This window comes from Euleptes europaea, chromosome 6, assembly GCF_029931775.1.
Source record: "Euleptes europaea isolate rEulEur1 chromosome 6, rEulEur1.hap1, whole genome shotgun sequence".
NCBI classification, from domain to species: domain Eukaryota; kingdom Metazoa; phylum Chordata; class Lepidosauria; order Squamata; family Sphaerodactylidae; genus Euleptes; species Euleptes europaea.
This window is the reverse complement of record NC_079317.1, coordinates 43,425,401-43,447,545: the sequence shown is the minus strand read 5'-3', so window position 1 is coordinate 43,447,545 and position 22,145 is coordinate 43,425,401. Positions and strand designations below refer to the sequence as shown.

The 22,145-nt window shown below is 41.7% G+C and overlaps 1 protein-coding gene across 1 annotated transcript; it reads right to left on the bottom strand.

Moving 5' to 3' along the window:
• Positions 1 to 1,949: 1,949 nt before the first annotated feature.
• On the bottom strand, positions 1,950 to 3,608 carry LOC130478980 (CAAX prenyl protease 1 homolog). Its single transcript, XM_056851245.1, is given in 2 exon segments — positions 1,950 to 2,486; positions 2,489 to 3,608. Coding segments are annotated over 2 exon segments (1,416 nt in total). The 3' UTR covers positions 1,950 to 2,190.
• Positions 3,609 to 22,145: the final 18,537 nt, after the last annotated feature.

The following is a 22,145-nucleotide window of genomic DNA, read 5'->3' as shown; positions in this document are numbered from 1 at the left end:
TGGCATTGAAGTCCTTCCCCTCCCCAAACCCCGCCCTTTTTGGGCTCCACACCAAAAACCTCCCGCCGGTAGCAAAGAGGGACCTGGCAACCCTATCTCTGAGTAAGGACCTGACATCTTGATCCTCACCATCAGTCTTCACTTCTAGGTAGAAATTCAAAAGGGGGTTATTAATTTATAATTTTTAATTAAAAACATTTATAAGCTGCCTTTCTACTTCATTGAATTCAAGGCAACTTAAAATGTAAACAAGGCATTAACTATAGAAATACATAAAAATCAAAATTTAAAATCACAATTTAAGACAGCCAATAAATAGAAAAACTAAATTAACCAAATGCCATCCTAACTAAAGCCATCTTCAACTGCCTTCTAAAGACTGAAAGTGAAGGGGCCAAGTGCACCTCCTTGGGGAGGGTGTTCCACAATTGTGAGGCTGCTACCCAAAAGGCTCTCTCTTGTGTGCCCAACAGATAAGCTTCTTTGATTGGTGGAACAATCAGGAAGGCCTCTCCCTGAGATATTAATTCCTGGGCAGAAACATAAGGGAGAAGAAGGTCCTTCAGATACCCTTGTTCCAAGTCAAGTGGGGTTTTAAAGGGCAAAACCAACACCTTGAATTAGGCTTGGGAGTGGATCGGTAACCAGCATAATTGCTGTAATATTGGTGTCACATGCTCCTAGTAGCTGGCTCCAACCAGCAGTCTAGCCCAGTTCTGCACTAGCTGCAGCTTCTGAACACTTTTCAAGGGTAGCCCCAAGTAGAATGCATTGCTATAGTTCAGTCTAGTTGTAGCTAAGGCATGGATCACTGTGGCTTGATCCGATTAAGCTAGGAATTGGTGCAGTTGGCACAACAGCTGAAGCTGCACAAATGAACTACCACAGCCATCTGGTTTTCTAAGGTGACTGATGTGTTGAGCTGTGAACCTGGCTTTTCAAGGGAAGTATAATCCCATCTAAAACAGGAAAGATCTCAGATCCCTAGTCTGCCTTTCTACTAATCAAGAAACCTCTGTGTTGTTAGGATTAAGTTTCAGTTTGTTCATCCTCAACCAGTTTATTACTGACACCAAGCACTGATTTGGAACATCAATAACATGCTTGGAATTAGGTGGGGAAAAGGCAGAACTTAGTATCATCTACATATTGGGTATTAATCTCCACACACAATGAGGAAACTGGATAACCATGTGCCAGCAAAACATGGGTTCAATATGATCTAGTAACTAAGCTAGAATCAAACACATGCTTATTGTGAGAAGTTGCTAGATATGGGTGGGATATCTAAGACTATTTCATATAATGATCCAGGGAATTTTGGAGTAGAATCAGCATGCAACAGCACATAGCAGTAGACCTTCTGTGGCCAGGCAATACAAGAAGAGTCTGGAGCTGGATTCTGTCTTCAATATATAACACATATTCATTGTCCTGGAAACAAATATCTTGGAATGTCAAGGGAAAGTTGGTTCTTCTAACTACTTTCACTATATTTGCAGTGTATGTCTGTCCTCCACTTTTTCTGTTTCTTACAGACAAAGATCATTCATAGAATCATAAATTTCAGAACCAGTACTTTCTTTTTCCCCCCCTGGAATTTATTCTCTGGTCCCCACAGCGGACAGAGATGACTTTATTATCCGTAAAAAGTAGCCTTTCATTGTCATTGTGGGTTTGAACTGGAACCTTAGGGAGAAAGCCCCACTCTCTCAATCCAGACATCTGGTTTAAACGCTGGAATCCCAGTAGTCAAAAAAGGGGAGAGTTTTCCAGGTTCTGAAACCCACGTGGATGAGGTAGGAAAGCTCGAAGTTTGCTATACACTACAGAACACCTAGACAAAGTGCGTAAGGTACAAAGAGTCACATTCAAAGCTTCCACAAATTCAAGCAACACTTCAGGTTGTAACAAATTACTTTCCTCCTTAAGAACAAAGAGAATTTTTTAAGCATTACATTCATCCCCCAACTCAGTCCCCACAAGGTTATTTCTCTTTAAAATTCATTTCAGTTAATTGAATACAAGTTTTTTAGGAGCTTGTTTCAAATCAGGTGAAGAGCACAATGTTGCTTACGCAGAATGGTGTGTTCGTAATGGATGTATTTATGTATATATAGTTTAAAAAACAAAACTAGGAATTTGATTTTGGGATAAAAGCTCCTCCTTTAAGCCATCTGTTTATTTCAATCAGTCTTGCTTGGACTCCTTGAGTGCTTGAAGTCTTTCTAACAGTGGAGGGTGAGAATAATGCCACATAGAAAACAGCCAGTCTGACACAGGGAATCCCAAGTTATCTTTGTTCAGCTTGATCAGCGCAGAGTACAGATCTTTAGCCTTTTCGAGATCCTTGGCAAAGGCATCCGCTTGAAATTCAAAATGTCTACTTAACACAGTTAAACAAAAGGAGAGGACCTCATTATAAGGCGAGAAGATAAACTGAAAGATGATCAAGAGGCCTATCAGGGTTGGCTGGGTATCGTAGCAAAAAGCTCCTTTCGACCAATAAGGACAGCAAATAAGAAGAAACACAAGAAGGAGTTCATCTGGCTGATGACGATGTTCTTGATGGTGTGGCCAAGCTTCCAGTGCCCCAGCTCATGTCCCAGCACGGCCAAGACTTCTTCATTTTTGCAGCCTTGTTTCTTGTTTTTTGCTTTGGCCTGAGTTTCTGCATCTTCACCATTTCCTCCAGCCACCTGGGACTCTGAACCAGGATCCTCGGGATGCTCTTTGTTAAGGGCGGAATAATCCTCCAGAAGCATATCAAACAGCACAATGCGCTTATTCTTAAAGAAGCCATAGAAATAAGCATTGCTGTGGGAGGACCGTTTGGAACCTTCCACAACGTAAACTTTGGTCAGGGGGAAATCTATATTCTTTGCCATCGCCTCAATTTGTTGCTTGAGCTCCCCTTCAGGGAGGGGAATGAATTTATCAAACAAAGGAGCGATGTAATCTGCATAGATAGTGACCAGAACCAGAGAAACCACCAATGTGAAAAGCCATGCGTAAATGAAGAAATAGTCTCCCCCTATTTTAATAATGTAAAGCAGAAGCGCCATCACTGGCAACAGGATGCATTGAGTCACGACGAACTTCTTGATAGCGTCTTTAAAAAAGAATCCCAGAGTCTGTTGATTGAAGCTGTGTTTTTCCTCTATGACGAAGGTGTTATAGAGGCTCCAGGGCAGGCCTGTGACTGAGCTGAAAAGCGTAGCAAGCAGCAAGAAGACCAGGGTCTGGGTGATCTCATACTCTGATCCAAAGCCAGAGTATTCAGAGAGATCTCCCGATACAGACCAGAGGAAAGGAATTCCTCCACACAGAAGAATCACAGTGCCCTCGACCTCTGAGTAGAGTCCTGACCAAAAGCTGAAAGCACTTTTATCCAACTGATAAAGGTGAGATTTTTGAAACGTTTCCACGTCCATTATCTGTCCCAACTCCAATGGGACATGGCTTGTCATCTTGAACACAGTTCTCTGCCGCCAGGCGAGCCACACCTCCCACAGGTAGACGGCCCAGGAGAAGAGCAGCACAGAGCCAAAGATCTGCGTCTCCAGCGGGGTCTGGGCCCACAGCGCGCCCAGCAACGGCACCACCATGGCTCGCCGCCTGTCCACGCCAGTCCAGCCGGCTGCTCTCCCTCCCAGCCTCGCCTGCTCCCCAGAACCAGTACTTCCTTGATACAATATTGTTTCCTGTAGGGCTGTGCATATTGATAAACCCGAACTGAAAATAAACCCAAAATTAGCCGTTTTGGCAATATTCAGATTTTGTTTCGGCCAAATACCAAAACCTGGGAATCTACCCGAAGCCGAATAGGCAATTCCCGAAAAGCTGAATACATATTAAGCTTTTTTGGGTTTTGCTGTTCGCCTTTGCTCAGATGCATGGCTCTGTGCTTTCTCCCATTTTTCTATCTGACTGGTTTTGTTCGGGCCTCATAGTTGGGGCTCTTTTGAGGTAGGGGTTGTGTAATCAGAGCCAACTTGGTCAGACCAAACTATCCATCACCCTTCAGTGGATTAGTCTGGAAGGGTCATTTTAAAAGATGGGGCTCACCCAGTCCCATCCAGAGGGATATACCCTCCAACTAAAAAGTGCCAGATTCAACATCTGCTGAACAGGCTTCTGAAGAAGAATCCTCACCCATGTGGACAAGAGCTGCCTTGGGATGGCTCCGATATCACCCCCCCATGAAAACCTGCTCTCAAACTGAAGGTCACCTCAAGTAGTTGCTTTGTTTCCACACACAGTTACCATCTCTTGAAATCAGATTTTTGAGTACTATCGTAAAGGATAGTTCACAGGATGTCATTTTCCACCAAAAGAAATGTTTTCCATGCCTTATTTCTCTTGCATTTAAGCCATTTCCCTCAGTTTGTAAGCTAATTTGCATGGACATCATGCTATGCACCCTAGATACAAATGGGGCCCCCAGACTTTGAGGTGCTAGCCTGCCAATCGGCTCTTTCCACCAGTCCTTGGCAATGCTGACCTTCTGAACCTGAAAACAAAGTGACAGCTCAGCTCACAAAGGCCTGGAGAATGGGGGCTACCCCTTTGCGGGCCCATAAAATTGGCCCCCTTGTCTAAAACCTCACCAAACTTTGGTATCTGTCTAAGAAAAGTCCCTTGCAGTTATGCTGCAAATTTGGTGACTCGACCTCCAAAAATGCTTCCACAAGGGCTTCGGGGGGAAAACCCCATAGACTATAATGGGCCCAATTTGTTTTGGGTAAACCAGGAAATAAAGCCGAATACCCATTTACTGGTATGGGTATTTGGCTTATTTTGGGTTTACCCCCCCAAAAAAACCAGGCCCAATAAACCCAAAATTTACTGATTTTTTTTCTTTTCTTTGCACAACCCTAGTTTTTTGCTTAATAGAAAGATGAAGCATGCTGGCACAGAACATCTATGTATTCTGTCCTACATTAATTCAAAACTGAAATTCATTTTAATGGATGAGAAAAAATAAATATTTCCTTTGCAGAATATAACTACACCTGTACATTTTCCTTTCATCATTAAAGAAAGCACTTCAGGTCTGATTTGGGGGCTAATTTTGACCCAGTTTCAAGCAATTGTATTATTATGCATGCAGGAAAAAATGAGTGGTTTTCTCTTTTTCACAAAGACCCTTTGTTGAAATTCATGAAAGCCATATTCCATCGGGGCAACATTTTGAAGTCACTGTGGGTGAAACATCAAATTACCAGCAGTTATGCAAATGCTAATTATTTGTCAAAGATAAATAGATAAACTCACAGTGTTAGCATGATGGTTTCAGAAAGCAAAGAAGAATGACACTGTGAGCATTAGAGAGATATGCAAAAGGAGAAAGAGAGACTGTGCACATTTACACATGAAAGAGGTGGTAAGTATATGTCACGGTTTCCAATGCATTAGACATTCTGAATTACAGATGCAGTGTACTTATTCAGATAGGGATTTTGGACTTTGAAGGTGGGTGGTTGTTCTTGCTGGTTCTCATGTTGTAATATTGAAGGATTGGGTGCCAATATAAAATAATATCTTTCACTGATACTCTGCTTGTATTTGAGAAGAATCAATATGATCTTCAACATTTTGATGTACTATGGAAGATATTGTTTCTAGCTGTCCAAATAAGAATTTTAGAGCAGGGAAAGAAGAAAGTCAGCATTGAATGTTCCAATGAAGCTCAGTACAAGCACAAGGAATTGGACTTTAGCTTGTTGACACAGTAATCTGCCACCTACCAAATATTAAGAATGAAATGGTAGGCCTAAACTCAATTCAGCTTTGTGCCTAAGCTATTTGTCATTTCTTCTACCTTTTCAAAACTGGCATACCAGATCAACGAACCAGGCTCTAAGCATCAGGTACCTCACTTCTGTCATCTAATAACAACAACTAAGAATAAGCAACAATATTCACCTTTATCGTAGAGGAAATCTAATGGACAATCATGCCTACCTTTTGGTCCCCCTCCCAAAAAGGAAGACACAAACATCAAGACTGAATTGAACTAAGACTAATTTAAAAGACAAAACTGCAATAGGTAAACTATATGTCCTATTAGTGTGGGCACTCTAAGAAGCTACCCAATGGGTTTGCCAGTGTTTGGACAATCCCACCCTAGCTCCATGCCCAGAGGGCCATATAGCTGCTCTTTGTTTTTCCTTGTCTGTGCATCAAAACTATACACAGAGATGCTCCCAGTTGTGGCCATACCCCAGCCTAGGCCATTCAGAATGAAGGTTCAGGCATTAACCAGCAGCACTGAGAGAGTTTCTTCCCCAGGCACTTGAATCTAACAACTCAAAGTGTCCAGTTTGGTTACCTACTGTATCCTAAGATACCTCAGGATTCTTGCCAATCTAATGACCATACCAATCAGCCCACACTAAACCTGCCCCTTAATTAGTTATGTCTACACAGCCCAGACCTATACAGTATAAAGTAGGTGGGGGAAAAAAGACTGGATCAAAGCTAACTGAATTCCCAAAAATTGTTGTTAGGTCTAGAAGCAATTACCTCATCCCATACTATACTTAAAGGGAGGAAGGGTAGGTCAACTCTTCCTGCAACAAGGTAGGATGGTGAGAAATTGCTGGCTTTTAATAGCCAACCCCCCAAGTGCCTCCCCCAATTGGCTGGGTAGCATCATGCTATCTTGCCCACTCAGTTGTCTGGTGCCTTCCTGTGATGGACGGGTGACTGAGGGGTAGGTTTCTAGGTTAAAACAACCTTAAAGGTAAAGGTCCCCTGTGCAAGCACCGGGTTATTCCTGACCCATGGGGTGATGTCACATCCTGACATTTACTTAGGCAGACTTTGTTTATGGGGTGGTTTGCCAGTGCCTTCCCCAGTCATCTTCCCTTTACCCCAAGCAAGCCTGGTACTCATTTTATCGACCTCAGAAGGATGGAAGGCTGAGTCAACCTTGAGCCGGCTACCTGAAACCAACTTCCATTGGGATCAAACTCAGGTCGTGAGCAGAGCTTGGACTGCAGTACTGCAGCTTACCACTCTGCTCCACGGGGCTCTTAAAACAACCTTAGATCCTAGAAAATCTTATGAGGCTGTGTGTGTTCCCTCAGCAGGAAAGATAGGCTTGTCACGCTTCCCTTTTCCAGGTGTGGGGTGTGGGACCAAAACTAGCTCCCACTGAATGTAAGAACCAATCTTGACTCCAGAAAGGAACTACAACTAGCTAAAATACACATTTAGAACTTATTCCAGTGTCCCAATCCAAACTTGTTTTGGGGATCCAGGAGAGATGAATTGGGAAATGGAAAAAGAAAATAACTATAGCAATAACTATATACAAAGATATTCCCAATACCTTCTTCCACATTTTTAGAGGGCTATTCTTGCACCAGAGCAGCAACCATTGACCACAGACAAAATTTAAACTGAAAATGTATTTATATAATATTGTCAGACTTTTATATTATTTTGTTTTCTCTTCTTTGTTGCCCTTTTTACATTAATCGTCTTTCTTTCTTTCTTTCTTTCTTTCTTTCTTTCTTTCTTTCTTTCTTTCTTTCTTTCTTTCTTTCTTTCTTTCTTTCTTTCTTTCTTTCTTTCTTTCTTTCTTTCTTTCTTTCTTTCTTTCTTTCTTTCTTTCCTGGAAATTATTATGGCCATTTGATGGATGTGTTCCTTCCAGGACCAATACTAGTGATATTGCTGTGAATGTTGGCTGATGGTCCCTTAGTTAGGTTAACCGTTTAGATTGGTTGGATGACACTTGTGCTACTGGTGGTTCTTTTAAGTATCCATTAAAGGCTGAAGGAGGTGATCTCTTCCACCTGAAAAGAAGGAGAATAAGCATATATATGCATGCAAAGGAATAGTATGTTTGTAACAGTTGATTAAAACAAAGTTAATCAGGTCACATTGATCAAATAAAAATCTTTGGAGCCTGAAAAGATATTGGTAAAAACATGCAACTGGTAGAAGCATTAAAACTGTTTTGCTCTTTCAGTGCCAATCAAGAGTGTGTGCAGTTGTAATTTAGTTTTAAGAACACTAGGAAAATACAATCAAGTATTCCCCATGAGCTGATTTGTTTTGAACTCATGTTTATATAATGCCCATTCAAGATATGACTTCACGAAGCTTAACAGTTCACATCAGGGATAGCCCAACCCACAATTTACATAAACAGATTTATATTTTGTAGCATTTTAATGTAGTTTCTTTGATTTAGCAAAAATATAATTACTTTGCCTTCCCTGAGTCATTAATATACCCTAGAATTCAGAGATCGGCTGTTGGAGATCACTTAAAAGCAAGGGCTCACTTCAAATGTATGCATACAGAGCTCGTCATTCCACTAAAGGAGATGTGATTCCTGTATAGATTAGGCTGATCCAGTGGATGTTTGTGTGTAGGTTGGATCCAGCCAAGCACTTCAGCAGGCAAAAGCACTCTCTTACTTCCCCCTCCCACTACAGCTCAAAATACCTCCCCCCCCCCAATGCAGCTTGCTGTTCCTGGAGGACAGGAGCACCCCCAAGAAAAGCATTTGTGGGTCATTTTGTGCTGCAGCAGAAAGGGTGAGGATAGGGTTGCCAGGTCCCTCTTCACCATAGAGTCCAATTGCCAAAGCGACCATTTTCTCCCTCTGAACTAATCTCTATCGGCTGGAGATCACTTGTAATAGTAGGAGATCTCCAGCTAGTACCTGGAGGTTGGCAGCCATAGGTGAGGAGCAAATGGCACACTCAGTTGCATCTCAATTGAAATCACTTTTTTTGCAGATTTATCCTTATTAAATAGAAATCCAGTGTTCATTACGTCTGACCATGTTCCTTTAGTCAGATTATTTCTATTACCATCTTCAGAGACTAATTTTCTCCAAATGTATTCATTATTCATTGGTTTTCATTAAATAATTCAGGAAAACAATTTAAATATAATTAATTTAAGCAATGTAAAGTATGCACTGTTATGAAGCAAGGTCATAACTGATTTATTCCTAAATATAATTTACAATTTACTGGCATTATGTGTGAGATTCTGTACTCCTGAAACAGAGATCTCTCATGTATGAGTCATATATGAACCCTGCAGGGAACTACCACCCACCAGGAAGAAAGCTTCACTACTTGTGTTACTTGAATGTTAATTTTTTTTAATATCTGAGTGGTAATAATTGCATATCTATTAAAACAATGCAGTTCTGATAGATGGGAACAAAAAATTCTTTATGACTAATTGGGCATAAAAAGGCTGACTGCAATCCTATGCACACTTACATGGAGGTAAATTCCATTGAATACAATAGCACATCTGAGTACACCATTAGTGTACTAATGGTACACTAATGGTGCAATATCTTTCTTAATGTCTAAGATAAATTGGAAGGAGAAAAGGTAAAGTAATATTTGAAAATGGAGGGAATGCACTGAAAAAGCACCTACAAATTTCATAAGCTACAGATACTCAGTTCTTCATGATTTAGAGTTGTTGTTTTGAAAAAAAAAACCTAGGGTAAAGTCTAGCCAAAGTTATGTACTTTTAACAGTGTCACCTGAAGAAGTGTTGCACCTTTTTAGGTCCATTAGCTTCAATTAAAATGCCATCCTAACTATCTTTACTCAGAATCCTACTGACGTTTATTCAGGGGCGCTTACTCCCAGAAAAGTGTTCTTAGTGTAGCACTCTACATCACACCAATTTCTACATTAAGCTTGGTATGGAGAGAGTAGACAAGGATAAGCTTTTCTCTCTCTCTCATAACACTAGAACATGGGGTCATCTGCTGAAGCTAGAGGGTGAGAGACTCAAAACAGATAAAAGGAAGTATTTCTTCACCCAACACATAGTTTAATTGTGGAACTCCCTGCCCCAGGATGTGGTGATGGCTGCCAAGTTTGGAGGCTTTAAGAGGGGGGTGGACATGTTCATTGAGGAGAGGGCTATTCATGGCTACTAGAAAAATGGCTACTAGTCATGATGCATACCTATTCTTTCCAGAATCAGAGGAGCATGCCTATTATAGTAGGTGCTTTGGAACACAGGCAGGACAATGCTGCTGCAGTTGTCTTGTTTGTGGGCTTCTTAGAGGCACCTGGTTGACCACTATGTGAAAAGACTGCTGAACTTGATGGACCTTGGTCTGATCCAGCATGGTCTTTCTTATGTTCTTTTGTTTTTAAGGAGCAGGCACTTTATTCAAAACTCATATTTCATAATCAAAGGCACAAAAATATAAATCCTAAAATACAATTGTTCACTGTATTTATTTTGGATTATACAACAATTCTGAATTGTTGAACAACACTCTGAATTCAGATCAAAAGAAATGCTGATATCATATGGACATTCTGCAGGCCAGATTGGCCAGGGATCCTGGAGGTGGTTTTTTTTTTTTTTTTTTTTTTGCCATCTTCTGGGCATGGAGCAGAGGTCACTGGGGGTTGAAGGGGTAGTTGTGAATTTCCTGCCTTGTGCAGGGGGTTGGACTAGATGACCCTGGAGGTACCTTCCAACTCTATGTTTCTATGATTCTATAAGGGATCTTCCATATTTTAGTAAATTCAAATAGAGCTCCAGCAAGACATTCCCCCCAGCATGACAATAGGGAAGCAGCTTGAATACTCCACTTAAAGAACTTCCTAACAAAAGGGAAACAGCCTGGATAGGAGTTAAGTGAATTAGTCCCTTCTCCTCTCAAAAATTCCGATGATGTCTCAATTAGCTATGATAACACAACCTTAATGCATGGAAGGCTCAAATCGGCAATCACCCCTGTGTTAAGCTTATTGTTTACCTAAGATACAACCATCAGTTCATACCCAGTTCTTTGTCCACCCTCCAGACCAGCCAGTGCCTGGTTAATTCCAGGCACCCTCCCCCCAACCATTTTTGCATCTATAATTCCTCCTCCTGGCAGTTAGAATCAAATTGGCCAGTAAGACTCAAACTTTCTGGCTCCAAACCATTCCTGGCTTTGGAAGCACTTGATACTCACCTTCCAATAATTTTACAGTATAAATATACCCCCCAAACCCCAGAACATTGCAGCAACACCTATTTCCCTGGACTTCCTCGCTATTTTCCCTGTGAAGCTTTGAACACAGGGCCCTCAGAGATCTGGAGCTGGCCTCAGTCTCTGCTCTGCTTTCTCTTCTTCCACCCAGGACCCCCAGGATTTCCTCACTGCGAGCACATTCCTGGGGGGGAGGCAAAGCCCCATAGGAGCAGGCATCACCCCACACTGACATAAGTGCCCCTTTAACCCGGGATAATGGGACCTTATGCCATCCCAGGTGGCACACACATTAGTGCCTGGGCACCCCAGAGTAGTGTGGGCTTCTTCTACTGCAGCTGCCACGCTGGGACACAGAAGTGGCAGACACCCTGGCATCAGGGGGCATTCCCAGTGCGTTCCAAGGAGTGGAGCTGATGTAAGTTTCCTAACCCCTTTCACCCCAGGAATGCCCCCGTGAGCTGCGGCATGGCTGTGTCTCCTTTTTGGGTGGTGCAGCCTCACTGCTTGCAATGGGGCATTTCCCCCTTTTTATCTTTTTTATTTTAAAAAAAGCTCCCCCCTCCTCCACAGAGGCCAGGAAGCCTCTGAAAAGGCGGTGTGGCTGCACCACTCCTGGCTGCCGTTGATCTACACCCCCCCTTCAGGAATGAGCTGCTCATCTGATCAGACTTGTATGTTTTCATTCCCCCTTTCATTATATGCTTTTATTGCTTAGATATTAGGTTGTGTAGGGTTGTTTTGCTCTATGTGTGTGTGTGTGCGCATGCACGTGTGTGAGAGAGAGACACAGCTCTCTGAGTGTCTCTTGCTTTAGTTGAGCTATATTTTTAAATAAAGATTTAGACTCTGATTCTGTTTTTTGCCTGCTTTATTTCTGGGATCTTCTCCAGTTGCACAATGAAGCACTACCAAATTCTGGACCTTGGTATACATAGGGAAGGGTCCCTAATTCAGTTTTATGTAGATACATGCTTGTAAGCTCTTAACATGCAAGGGGGATGTCCCAAGTGTTGTGGGTCACACACAAGTAGGCCTTTTGGATAACAATGCCGAAGGCTGAAACAATGACTACAACTCTCTCCCCAGCTACATAACTCAGTGTCAGTAAAGATCACTGTGCTTAAAACCACATGATGGTTTACAACAACCAGATGCAGTTATACCTCTACAGTTCTAAGAGGGCTTCTGAAGTTGGCACATAGGTGCCCCCCATTCCTGATGGATACCACTGCCCCCAAGCCACAAAGGGGAGAAAGTAACCAACCATGGAAGTTGGGGAGGGGCAATGGCTCAGTGGTAGAGCCTCTGCTTGCCATGCAGAAGGTCCTTGGTTCAATCCCTGGCATCTCCAGTTTAAAGGGACTAGGCAAGAAGGTGATGTGAAAGACTGCTGCCTGAGACCCTGGAGAGCCGTTGCTGGTCTCTGTACTGACTTTGATGGACCTTGATGGTCTGATTCAGTATAAGTCAGCTTCATGTGTTCATGTGACTTTGTAAACAAAGGCCAGCTGTCTTACAGAAGGCAAAATATCACCACATAATTACCAAAAATATAGTGTGTGGGTACTACTCAGAGACTCTTTGTGAAATTGTGAAATCTGGGGTCTCCATCATCATTCTCATAGTGAACTTGGGTATGGAGGATAAGATTTGTATGCATGTAGCTGTTAATTGCAATGTCTGGAAAGTCTGGATAAAATATAAATCTAATAAAGCACGGGGAATATTTTCAAATGAAAAAAAATGTTTCAGACCTTGATTGGACCTTTAGAACTCATAATTTCATATCCTTCCACCAGTCAACTACTAGGTTATGAAGTTTTTTTAAAATAGCTATTTTTGTGACGGTGACTGCAGAAGATCAGAAATTAAGTTGGCCTTTAGAGAAAACTCCTAAGCAATACCAAAAACAGCAACAGCTGTTTGGGCATGACTCTAGTAATTAAATTCATTATCATTGTGCACTATGCATATTACAGTTTGATCAGAATATATTTCTTATGGAACTTTTCAATAGGAGCTAATTTAAAAATATATTCTAAAAGAACAACTGCAGAGACAGCAAAAGACAAAAGGAAAATAAGCAGTCAAATTCATCATGTTTATAGTTTATTGCCTCATTAATTAAGTTGCAGACAATACACATGAGAAAAATGCAAAGCATAAAGTTCTTCAATAACATATTATTACTCAAACAGCCCACTGCTGATTCACTGTTAAAATCCTTGTATAAAATAAAATGTTAAAGTAACAGGATGACTGCTGATCCACTATTAAAATTATAGCATAAAATAAAAATTTAATGCATCTAGATGGCAATCCTAGGACAGTATCTGCTAATAACTGTTCCATTTAAAAGCAATCTTTCTTTTTCAAGCAATTAAAAAAATCATTGCTGGTATTTGAAATAAAGAACTCTGCTTTTCCTTGGAAATATTTATGTGTTTCCTTAAAAAAAAAAAGTTTGTTTTACAGCTCAGACCAATGCAAAGTTACTCTAGTTCAAGCGCATACTGAAATAACTCTGCATAAGATTAACTGGGCCTCACATAGAAAGTGAAATCTTTTTTTTTTTTAGATTACATTTTGACTTTGGCATTTAAGTGTTAAGCAGTTAAAGTTCATTCAGTTTCTCATTGTATGTTCCATTAAATAAACCTTCCAGCAATAGTGTAATTCAGCTCCAAATGTCTTGACTTTCTTCTAAGGTTTGGTAAAAATCTTCCTTGAAGATCATTGCTCCAATATAGCAATTCACATCAGATGAATACATGGCCATCCCTTATGCCAAATCAAACCATTTGTTCACCTAGCTCAGTAATGTCTACTCTGTTAGTGGCACTCCATGATGTCAGGCAGAAAGATATCTTTCCCAACATCTGCTACCTGAAACCTTTTAAATGGAGCTTCTGAAGATTGACTGTGGAAATTTTTGCAAGCAAATTATGTACTTTATCATGTTTCCTTCTTCTAAGGCATCCCAGCCTATAAGGGCTGCTTTAGTTATTTCAACGCAGATGACATTCTCACAAACTGGGCAGTGGCAGGTTCCATAGATGTTGAAGTATAACCATCTCACGTAGAAACTCTCCACATATGAGAATTGATGCAGACCTCTTGATTGTGGATTATATCAAAAGCTTCATGGTGAACATGTTCAGTAGGTGAACACAGAATGTTTGAAACCTGCAGTCACTCAGGTTTCCTTGCCTCACTGCCACCCAAATGGAAGAGGAAGAGTTGGTTTTTATATGCCGACATTCTCTACCTTTTAAGGAGAATCAAACCAGCTTACAATTTCCTTCCCTTCCTCTCCCCACAACAGACACCTTGTGAAGTAGGTGAGGCTGAGAGAGTTCAAAGAGAATTGTTACTAGCCCAAAGTCACCCAGCTGGGGAAACCAACCCAGTTCACCAGCTTAGAGACCGCCACTCATGTGGAGGTGTGGGGAATCAAACCCAGTTCTCCAGATTAGAATCTGCTGCTCTTAACCACTGCACCATACTGGCTCTCTGAACAGCTGCTGAGCAGCTTTCTGAGTACACTGTAGTAGTGGCTGTGAAGTTTCATTTCCTTCCATCTTGCAAGCCACTTTTGCATCTATGACGTAGGTGAAACCAGTTTCCACCATTGCCATGTCATTGAATGTTGGGAGAGTACTATGACTCCTATAAGGCTGTGTGGAAAAAAAATGCAAGTGTGATATGACGATGATAATATGGACTTCAACAAACACCAAACAGTAAGATTTTTTTTAAGTACAGGTTTTATTTATAATCACTGGCTGATGAATTAATTTGTTCTCTATTTTGCTATAAGACTGGCTGTCTAAGAGCAAACAGTTAACAATAGATATGTGCAGGAGAGGAGAAATTCCTTTCCTTTCCTTTATCCCTTAGAAGCTCCTTGATCCATTTATCTTGAGCAGCATATATCTAATGTTTGAGGGATGTAAGGACAAACAAATGTTGCCACTGACAATGTAGCCTTGGGATCCCTGTCACCTAGCAACAAAGGCATTATGTCAGACACAGAGGCATTAGATTTATATGTTAAAAGGGGAGAGATATAATGTGATCGAAGTTCCTCATAAAAGCAGCATTCCAAGAGGCCATGAGCTAATGAATCGATAGAGCCAGAAGAGCAAGGACAGGTCCTGTCTGGATATGGTATATTCAAAATTCTGCCCTGCATAACCATACAGGGGTTAGCATTCAGTATAGCTAAACAGAAGGCTCTAGAAAGACAAAGAGTTGTCAAATAATAAGTATAAGCAGGCAAACCACGTGGTGGTGGTATTCCGAAGAACTGGGATGAACAAACGCGGCAAGCACAAAAAGTAGTGCTGTTATAATTAAGCTCTTTAATGCACTTTATAATTTTGGTGAAAGCTTCAGTTTTCCCAAGATCTAATAATATATCCTGCGAGAAGGAGAGGAGAAATTAGGACTTCCATTTGGCTATATAAGAGCAAGCACGTGTGAAATACTGCTGACTGTACTGTTTGAATATACAAGTTACCTGATGAACAGGCTCAAACAGTTTGTAAACTATCGAAACTGCATAGCAAAAAAATGGCTTCCTGATCACAGTTGGTGAACAGAACATGAGTTGAACTGATGAATGTTTGAATTTAGAAAAATGTTACTTTAAAAATGTATTCCTCTCAATATTGTAACATTAAAGGTCTTTGAATTATTCCCCAGGTGGTTCTATGGCACACAGTAATGCTCTGGTTTTTCATTGTTTCCATTGACAAAAGACAAAATATTTGAATTCTTGATGTTCAAACTGGCATCCTTGTATTAATTCTGGGTTTTGGCCTGCTCTTGATATCACATGAAGAGCAACACAAGAGTACTTTTGCACCAGAAAATTGTAGATTAAGATAAGTAGAGCCTGCTGGATAAAATCAGTTGCCCACACAGTGGCCAACCAGTTGCCCTGGAGGGCCAAACAAATAGGTCATAGAGGCCAAGGCCCACTAGAGTTGTCACATACCAGGTAATGCCAGGCAATTGCCTGCCAATTAAGGGGCTGCCCACCCCCTCTAAGCTAGTTGGCTGGTGGAAGCAAACCAGCTGAAGGAGGGGTGAATAATGTCATTTCCGGATTTGTCCTGGAAGTGATGGAGATGCTCTAGCACATTCCTCCAAACACTCTATGGACACTATAGAGTTTGTGGGGGAATGTGCTAGAGCATCCCCATTATTGCACTGATATCCCCCCGTCCCACCACAATGAAGCTCCCACTAGTGCCAAGGGTGGACCTTGTGGCCCTCATGTTGCCTCCAAGCACTGGTTGCCTCCTAGCACTGCTTCAGTTCAGTGTAGTGTATAAGAGTGGTGGACTCTAATCTGGAGAAACGGGTTTGATTCCCCATTCCTCCACATGAAGCCTGCTGGGTTACCTTGGGCTACTCACAGCTCTTTCCGAATTCTCTCAGCCCCACCTACCTTACAAGGTGTCTGTTGTTAGGAGAGGAAGGGAAGGCAACTGTAAGCCAGTTTGAGTCTCCTTAAAAAGGTAGAGAAAATCAGGGTATAAAAAACAACTCTTCTTCTTGCTCTTTATGCAACATTTGATAGGATTGGTTTTCCATCAGCCTTATTTAGTTATCAGTGTAAACTGGAGTTGGATCGTCAATCCCAGCAAAATGGAAATTGAGTTCACTTAACACAGGTGAAATGTCTTAATAGCGATGGCATGAACTGTGTAAAAAGCCAAGGCACAACTGACACACATGATTAAGCACGCGTAATTCAATACATTATTTGATTTTTATTGATATCAATAGGGCTTATTTTCATGTAATATGTTAAGGATCAGAGTGTTAGTGTTTCTATGGATTTATTGAATAGTATCCTAGGTTTATAACCAGGGAAAAAGCATTCCAAAGATACCCTACGATGACAAGCCTACAAATGAATAACCACAATTATGAGTAGTTAATCTCAAATGCTTAGACAGCAGTCTTACCTTCAGTTACACATCCATAAATCCATTTTAAATTAATGTGGCTTATGCATGATTAAGTAAGTTAAAATGGAACACAGTACATGAAAAAAAAATGAAGGTGTACAAGAAGAGCCCAAGGAGACTTAGATTTAGTAAAACTGTGCTTGGAATGCACCATTTCTTGAGAAGGAAGGTGGATACCCATAATCAAGTTCTTCTCTCCGCAGGAAAAAAATTCCTTATGTGCATAGTAAACTACAGTGCAAGAAGGAAGCTATTTAATATGGCTGAGCCAGTTGTACAAGTGTGAATATATTCAATGTGAAAACAGGGCTTTCAAGGGACCTGAAATGTTTTCTGCAAACCTCCCCCAAAGAGTACTGTTTTTTCACCATCTAATACACTTTGACAGCCACAGTAGTCTTTTTTTTCTAATTCCAATAACCTACACGTAGTCAAATATGTTATTGTTAAAAGAAACAATATTTTATACAAGAAAATGGCACCAAACAGCAGTCAATAGGACCATAAAGAGCTCTTAATCTGGTGTGTCACTACCTGAATGTCAGGAATTGGTGTATGGCAGAGCAGTAGTTTATATTTTAGATCTGAGTATATTTTAGATTCTAGTAGCTCCAGCAATACACTTTATGTGAAACTGTCTTTTGTTGGGGAGCGGGGGATAAGCTTGTCAAACAGCCCATTCCTGAAAATCAAGCCGAAAGTCTTCAGGAGATGGTGTGACCTCGCCGCCAGCGTAAATGCTTATAATCACATGTTTATACACAGTTACGCTGGTGGCGAGGCCAGCCCTGCCGGTGGCAGAGCGCCGTGGGACCGCACCTCCCCCCTCCACTGGCGCGGCCTCTATGTGGCACAGGCCATGGTGTAGAGAGGCCGCACCGGCGCAGGGGGCGTTCTGGGGGCGTTCTGGGGGGAGGAGCAACCGGGTAGGAGGCTTCCTATCCCGTTTCGGCCCTTGCTGCCGGCACCGGGAACGGCGGTTCCCTATGGGGCAAAAGGCCCCAGTAAAACAAAACAAAAAAAGCCATGAAACGCCACTGCGCCTCTTCCCTGCTGACTCCGCACGTCGCATTTTCAGAAATGGGCTGTAAAGCTTGTCCAAATGGAGTTTTACAACAGAAGGCCCCTCCCACCAGATGATCCCAATGCTGATATAATGGGTTAAGGAGAAGCATAGATTGCAGGAATTTTTAAATCTTATTTTAGTGATTGTTCCCAAAATTTAGGAAAATTTCTGGATTTAGGTGTGTGTGTGTGTTAAGTGCTATCAAGTTGCTTCCATCTCATGGTGACCCTATGTCCTCCAAAATGTCCTATCGTTAACAGTCTTGTTGCAAACTGAGGGCCATGGCTTCCTTTACAGAGTCAATCCATCTCATGTTGGGTCTTCCTCTTTTCCTGCTGACTTCAACTTTTCTTAGTATTATTGTCTCTTGCAGTGAGTCCTGTCTTCTCATAATGTGACCGAAGTAGGATAGCCTCAGCTTAGTCATTTTAGCTTCTAGGAACAGTTCAGGCCTGATTTGATCTAGAACCCACAATTTTGCCTTTTTGGGGGGGGGCAGGAGGTGGTCCACGGTATCCGTTACACCACATTTTAAAGGAATCTACTTTCCTCTTGTCAACTTTCTTCATTGTCCAGCTTTCACACCCATACATAGTAAAATGGAATACTATGGCATGAATTAAATTGATCTTGGTTTAGTGACACATCCTTACACTTAAGAAACTTTTCTAGCCCCTTCATGGCTGCCCTTCCCAATCTCAATCTCCTTCTGATTTCTTGGTTGCAGTCTCCCTTTTGGTTGATTATGTAGCCAAGGAATAGAAAGTCTTGAACATTTATGCCTGGGTGGCGTGGAGCTGCGCTGGCCTCCCCTGCCAGCACTGGCTCTCTAGGAACTAAATCCTGGAAGAGTCAGCATACGTGTGTGTGTCGGTGGGTGGGTGGGTGGTCCCAGGGTATTCCCAGGGGTGGAGCTGCCTAAAGGCAGCTTCCTTAACCCTTTCAGCCCAGGAATACTCCTTTGCTTGGCGGTGTGGCTATGGCACCTTTTTTTGATGGTGTAGCCCTGCTAATGTCAATGGGTCTTTTTTGCCCTTTTTCTATTTTTAAATTTCTAAAATAGGCTTTTCTTCTTTGTGGCAGCCAGGAAGCCTCTTTGGTAGTGGTGTTGCTGCACCACTCCCAGCCACCGTGCAACCCCCCTTCCAGAAATGGCCCCACTCTTCTGTCCTCATTGACTTCAATACAAGGGTGTTAACTCTACATAGGATTACACTACAAAACAGTATCTGTCTGAATGTGTTGGGATCAAAGTTTAATTTACAATTAGAATAGTCATCACTAATGATTTTAAAATCTCTTTGGAATTTTTAAAGTAAAAACAAAGTCTGCAAAGCTGGCCAAATGAATCCATCAGATGTTTTCTGCAAACTGTATATATACTTTTTAAGTTGCACTGTTTATTTTTTTCTCTTTTTAATTACATAGAAAAACTTTTCTAGTAAATAACAGATAAGAATGTTCTCTCTCTTCCCAGAACTTCTGAAGTCCTAACTCTGTCTCAGCCTTCCTCAATAAACATTAAATATTAATAAAGTGCTGGGGAGGGGAATTTCAAATGATAAATATCAGGCTTTCAACAAAAAAATGTGTTTGCCTCTATGTTGCTGTGGATCCTTCAGTTCTTGGAGACCGTCTTTCTTTATTGAGGTCTGTGAGAAGAGGAGTACTGTACTCATTTGTGAGCTGGACCAAACCCCACATCTATAGAACCAAGCTCCTGTTTGCACAGAGCCTACAAAGGAGCACAGGTTTCATGTCTCTGAAAGAATGCAGTGTAAGGATCCTATAACAAAAGTCTATTGGTTTACCTGAAGCTTCTCATTTTTTTAAACCCTATAAAGTCAGGATGGCATATTCATGATTTTGGCCATTCATTATGGAAAAAAAATGATAATTCCACAGTATTGAAGGAGACCCCATTTCCATGAGTACCCTTAATAAGCTTTTGATACCACTCAACAACCATCCTGCAGCAATAAATTAAATATACTAAAAGTTATATCATAAGCATAACCACTGAATACTGAACTATCAGCATTTATAAGAACTCCCAGAGTGACTTCCTGTAATACCCAAATATAGACTTGATGGTTGCATCTAGATGATTCATCTCACTGTACTGGCCATCTCTGCTCAGTGAATCTGCCACAGAAGACTTACATGATGGAGATGGTGTTGTTATCCAGGGACAAGGGGAAAGTACATGTATGTTGCTATTCACATACGTACCCCAAATTCTGGGCCTTTTGAGGCCTAAATCTTTGTATACATGGATGGCAAATCAGTGTGGTATTTTCTCGTAAAATAATGGGGAGAGCTTCAAGGGTGGGGAGTCATTGGGGAGAGTTTCAAGCATTGGGGTTGTTGGGGAGAGCTTTAAGAGTGGGAGGAAAGGGAATGAAACAAAGTGGGGGAAAGGATTCACCCTCTCCACACATTTCTTGCGGGTTCCCACTTGTCTATATACTAAGAACAAAGGCAGCCAAATCTGATAGTACTTAAATCCGGTGACTGGTGCTGTGAATGGGCAAGACAGATCTTTCTACAAACCTGAACAGTGCCACAGGTTGGGGAAGGTTTTTTTGGTTTTTTAAAACCAATATGATAAAATGAGCACCTGTAGCTTTAAACAATGGATTTCCTCAGTGGCTGTTGGTAGGCAACCACAACACTCCAGGCTTGGTTCTGTAAGTAAAAGGTAGGGAGAGGGGGAAGGGCCCTTTCCAGGGCTGTTTTGGTCTTTGAAGGAGGACTCCTTGGGGCCAGGCCTGAGGGCTAGGATTATCAGCTCCAGGTTGGGAAATTCCTGGAGATTTTGTGGTGGACTCCGAGGAGGGCAGGGTTTGGGGAAAGGGCAGGCCTCAGCTCAATATAATGAAGGTTGGCAACCCTAAGCCTAGTATCAACCTCTGGGTGACATAGGCTTAGCAGATCCCCCTTGACCATCAGCAAGGGAGGGAGGATCTTACCAGGCTTTAAATGAGGCCTAGGCCTTGACATCACCTGCTTGATGATGTCACTTCTGGAAGTGGTGCCATCACATTGACAACAATGAATAAGATGCTCTTGTATTTGGGCAAAAACTCAATTATAGAAGCTGTTTTTACCATTGCCCAAATACCAGTGTCTCCCCTGTTGTCACTTGTGTGATGAGGTTACTTCATGTATCACCAATGATGTTGAGGCTTAGGTCTCATTTTAAGCCTAGTAAGAAGCCCGCAAGGCATGGTGGAAGAGGTCAAGGGTAGGGGCCCAAAGCAGGGGATTCCTAAGCAGATGATCTCCTGCTATTACAACCAATCTCCAGCCGATAGAGATCAGTTCACCTGGAGAAAATAGCCGCTTTGGCAATTGGACTATGGCATTGAAGCCCCTTCCCTACCCAAACCCCGGCCTCCTTAGGCTCCACCCAAAAATCCTCCTGACGGTAGCGAAGAAAAACCTGGAAACCCTAGGGATTCCCCACCCTCAGCAGGAGACTGAAAACTCTAGGGTGACTTGATACCACCCAACTTGCATGACTCAACTAGGCCTGGCTGCTTGCTACTGTTCAACAGCAGCCACCCTATGAAAGCCATGGGGTATAGCTGGAAGAGATGCAGATTAGGGTCTAGGAGATCCAGGTTCAAATAATTATACTTATGAGATAGGTATACATACCACACATAAAATTTTTTTTTCACAGAATCATTATTATTTTTGAGAAACCTGTTCCTTTAGTCAGAACAATTATCCACAATGGTTAATATATTATTCAGAACAATTATCCACAACTGTTAATATATGGATTTTGCTTTGAGAAATGGAAATCAAGGATGCAAAAACAGCATCCCTAGTTTGAAACTACCTGTAACAAGATGAATAGAGCTATTATATACAGGTTGCTTTTGGATTGCTTAAAAACAACACAATTACTGTTGGAAAAGAAATACGAGAGATTGGAGAAGTTTGGTGGCAAATTAGCTAAAAATAAAAACTTTTTTTGCCATCACATCACAGATAACTTAAGGTAACCCCATAGGGTTTTCAAGGCAAGAGACATTCAGTGGTGGTTTGCCATTGCTTGCCTCCACATCACACCCCTGCTATTCCT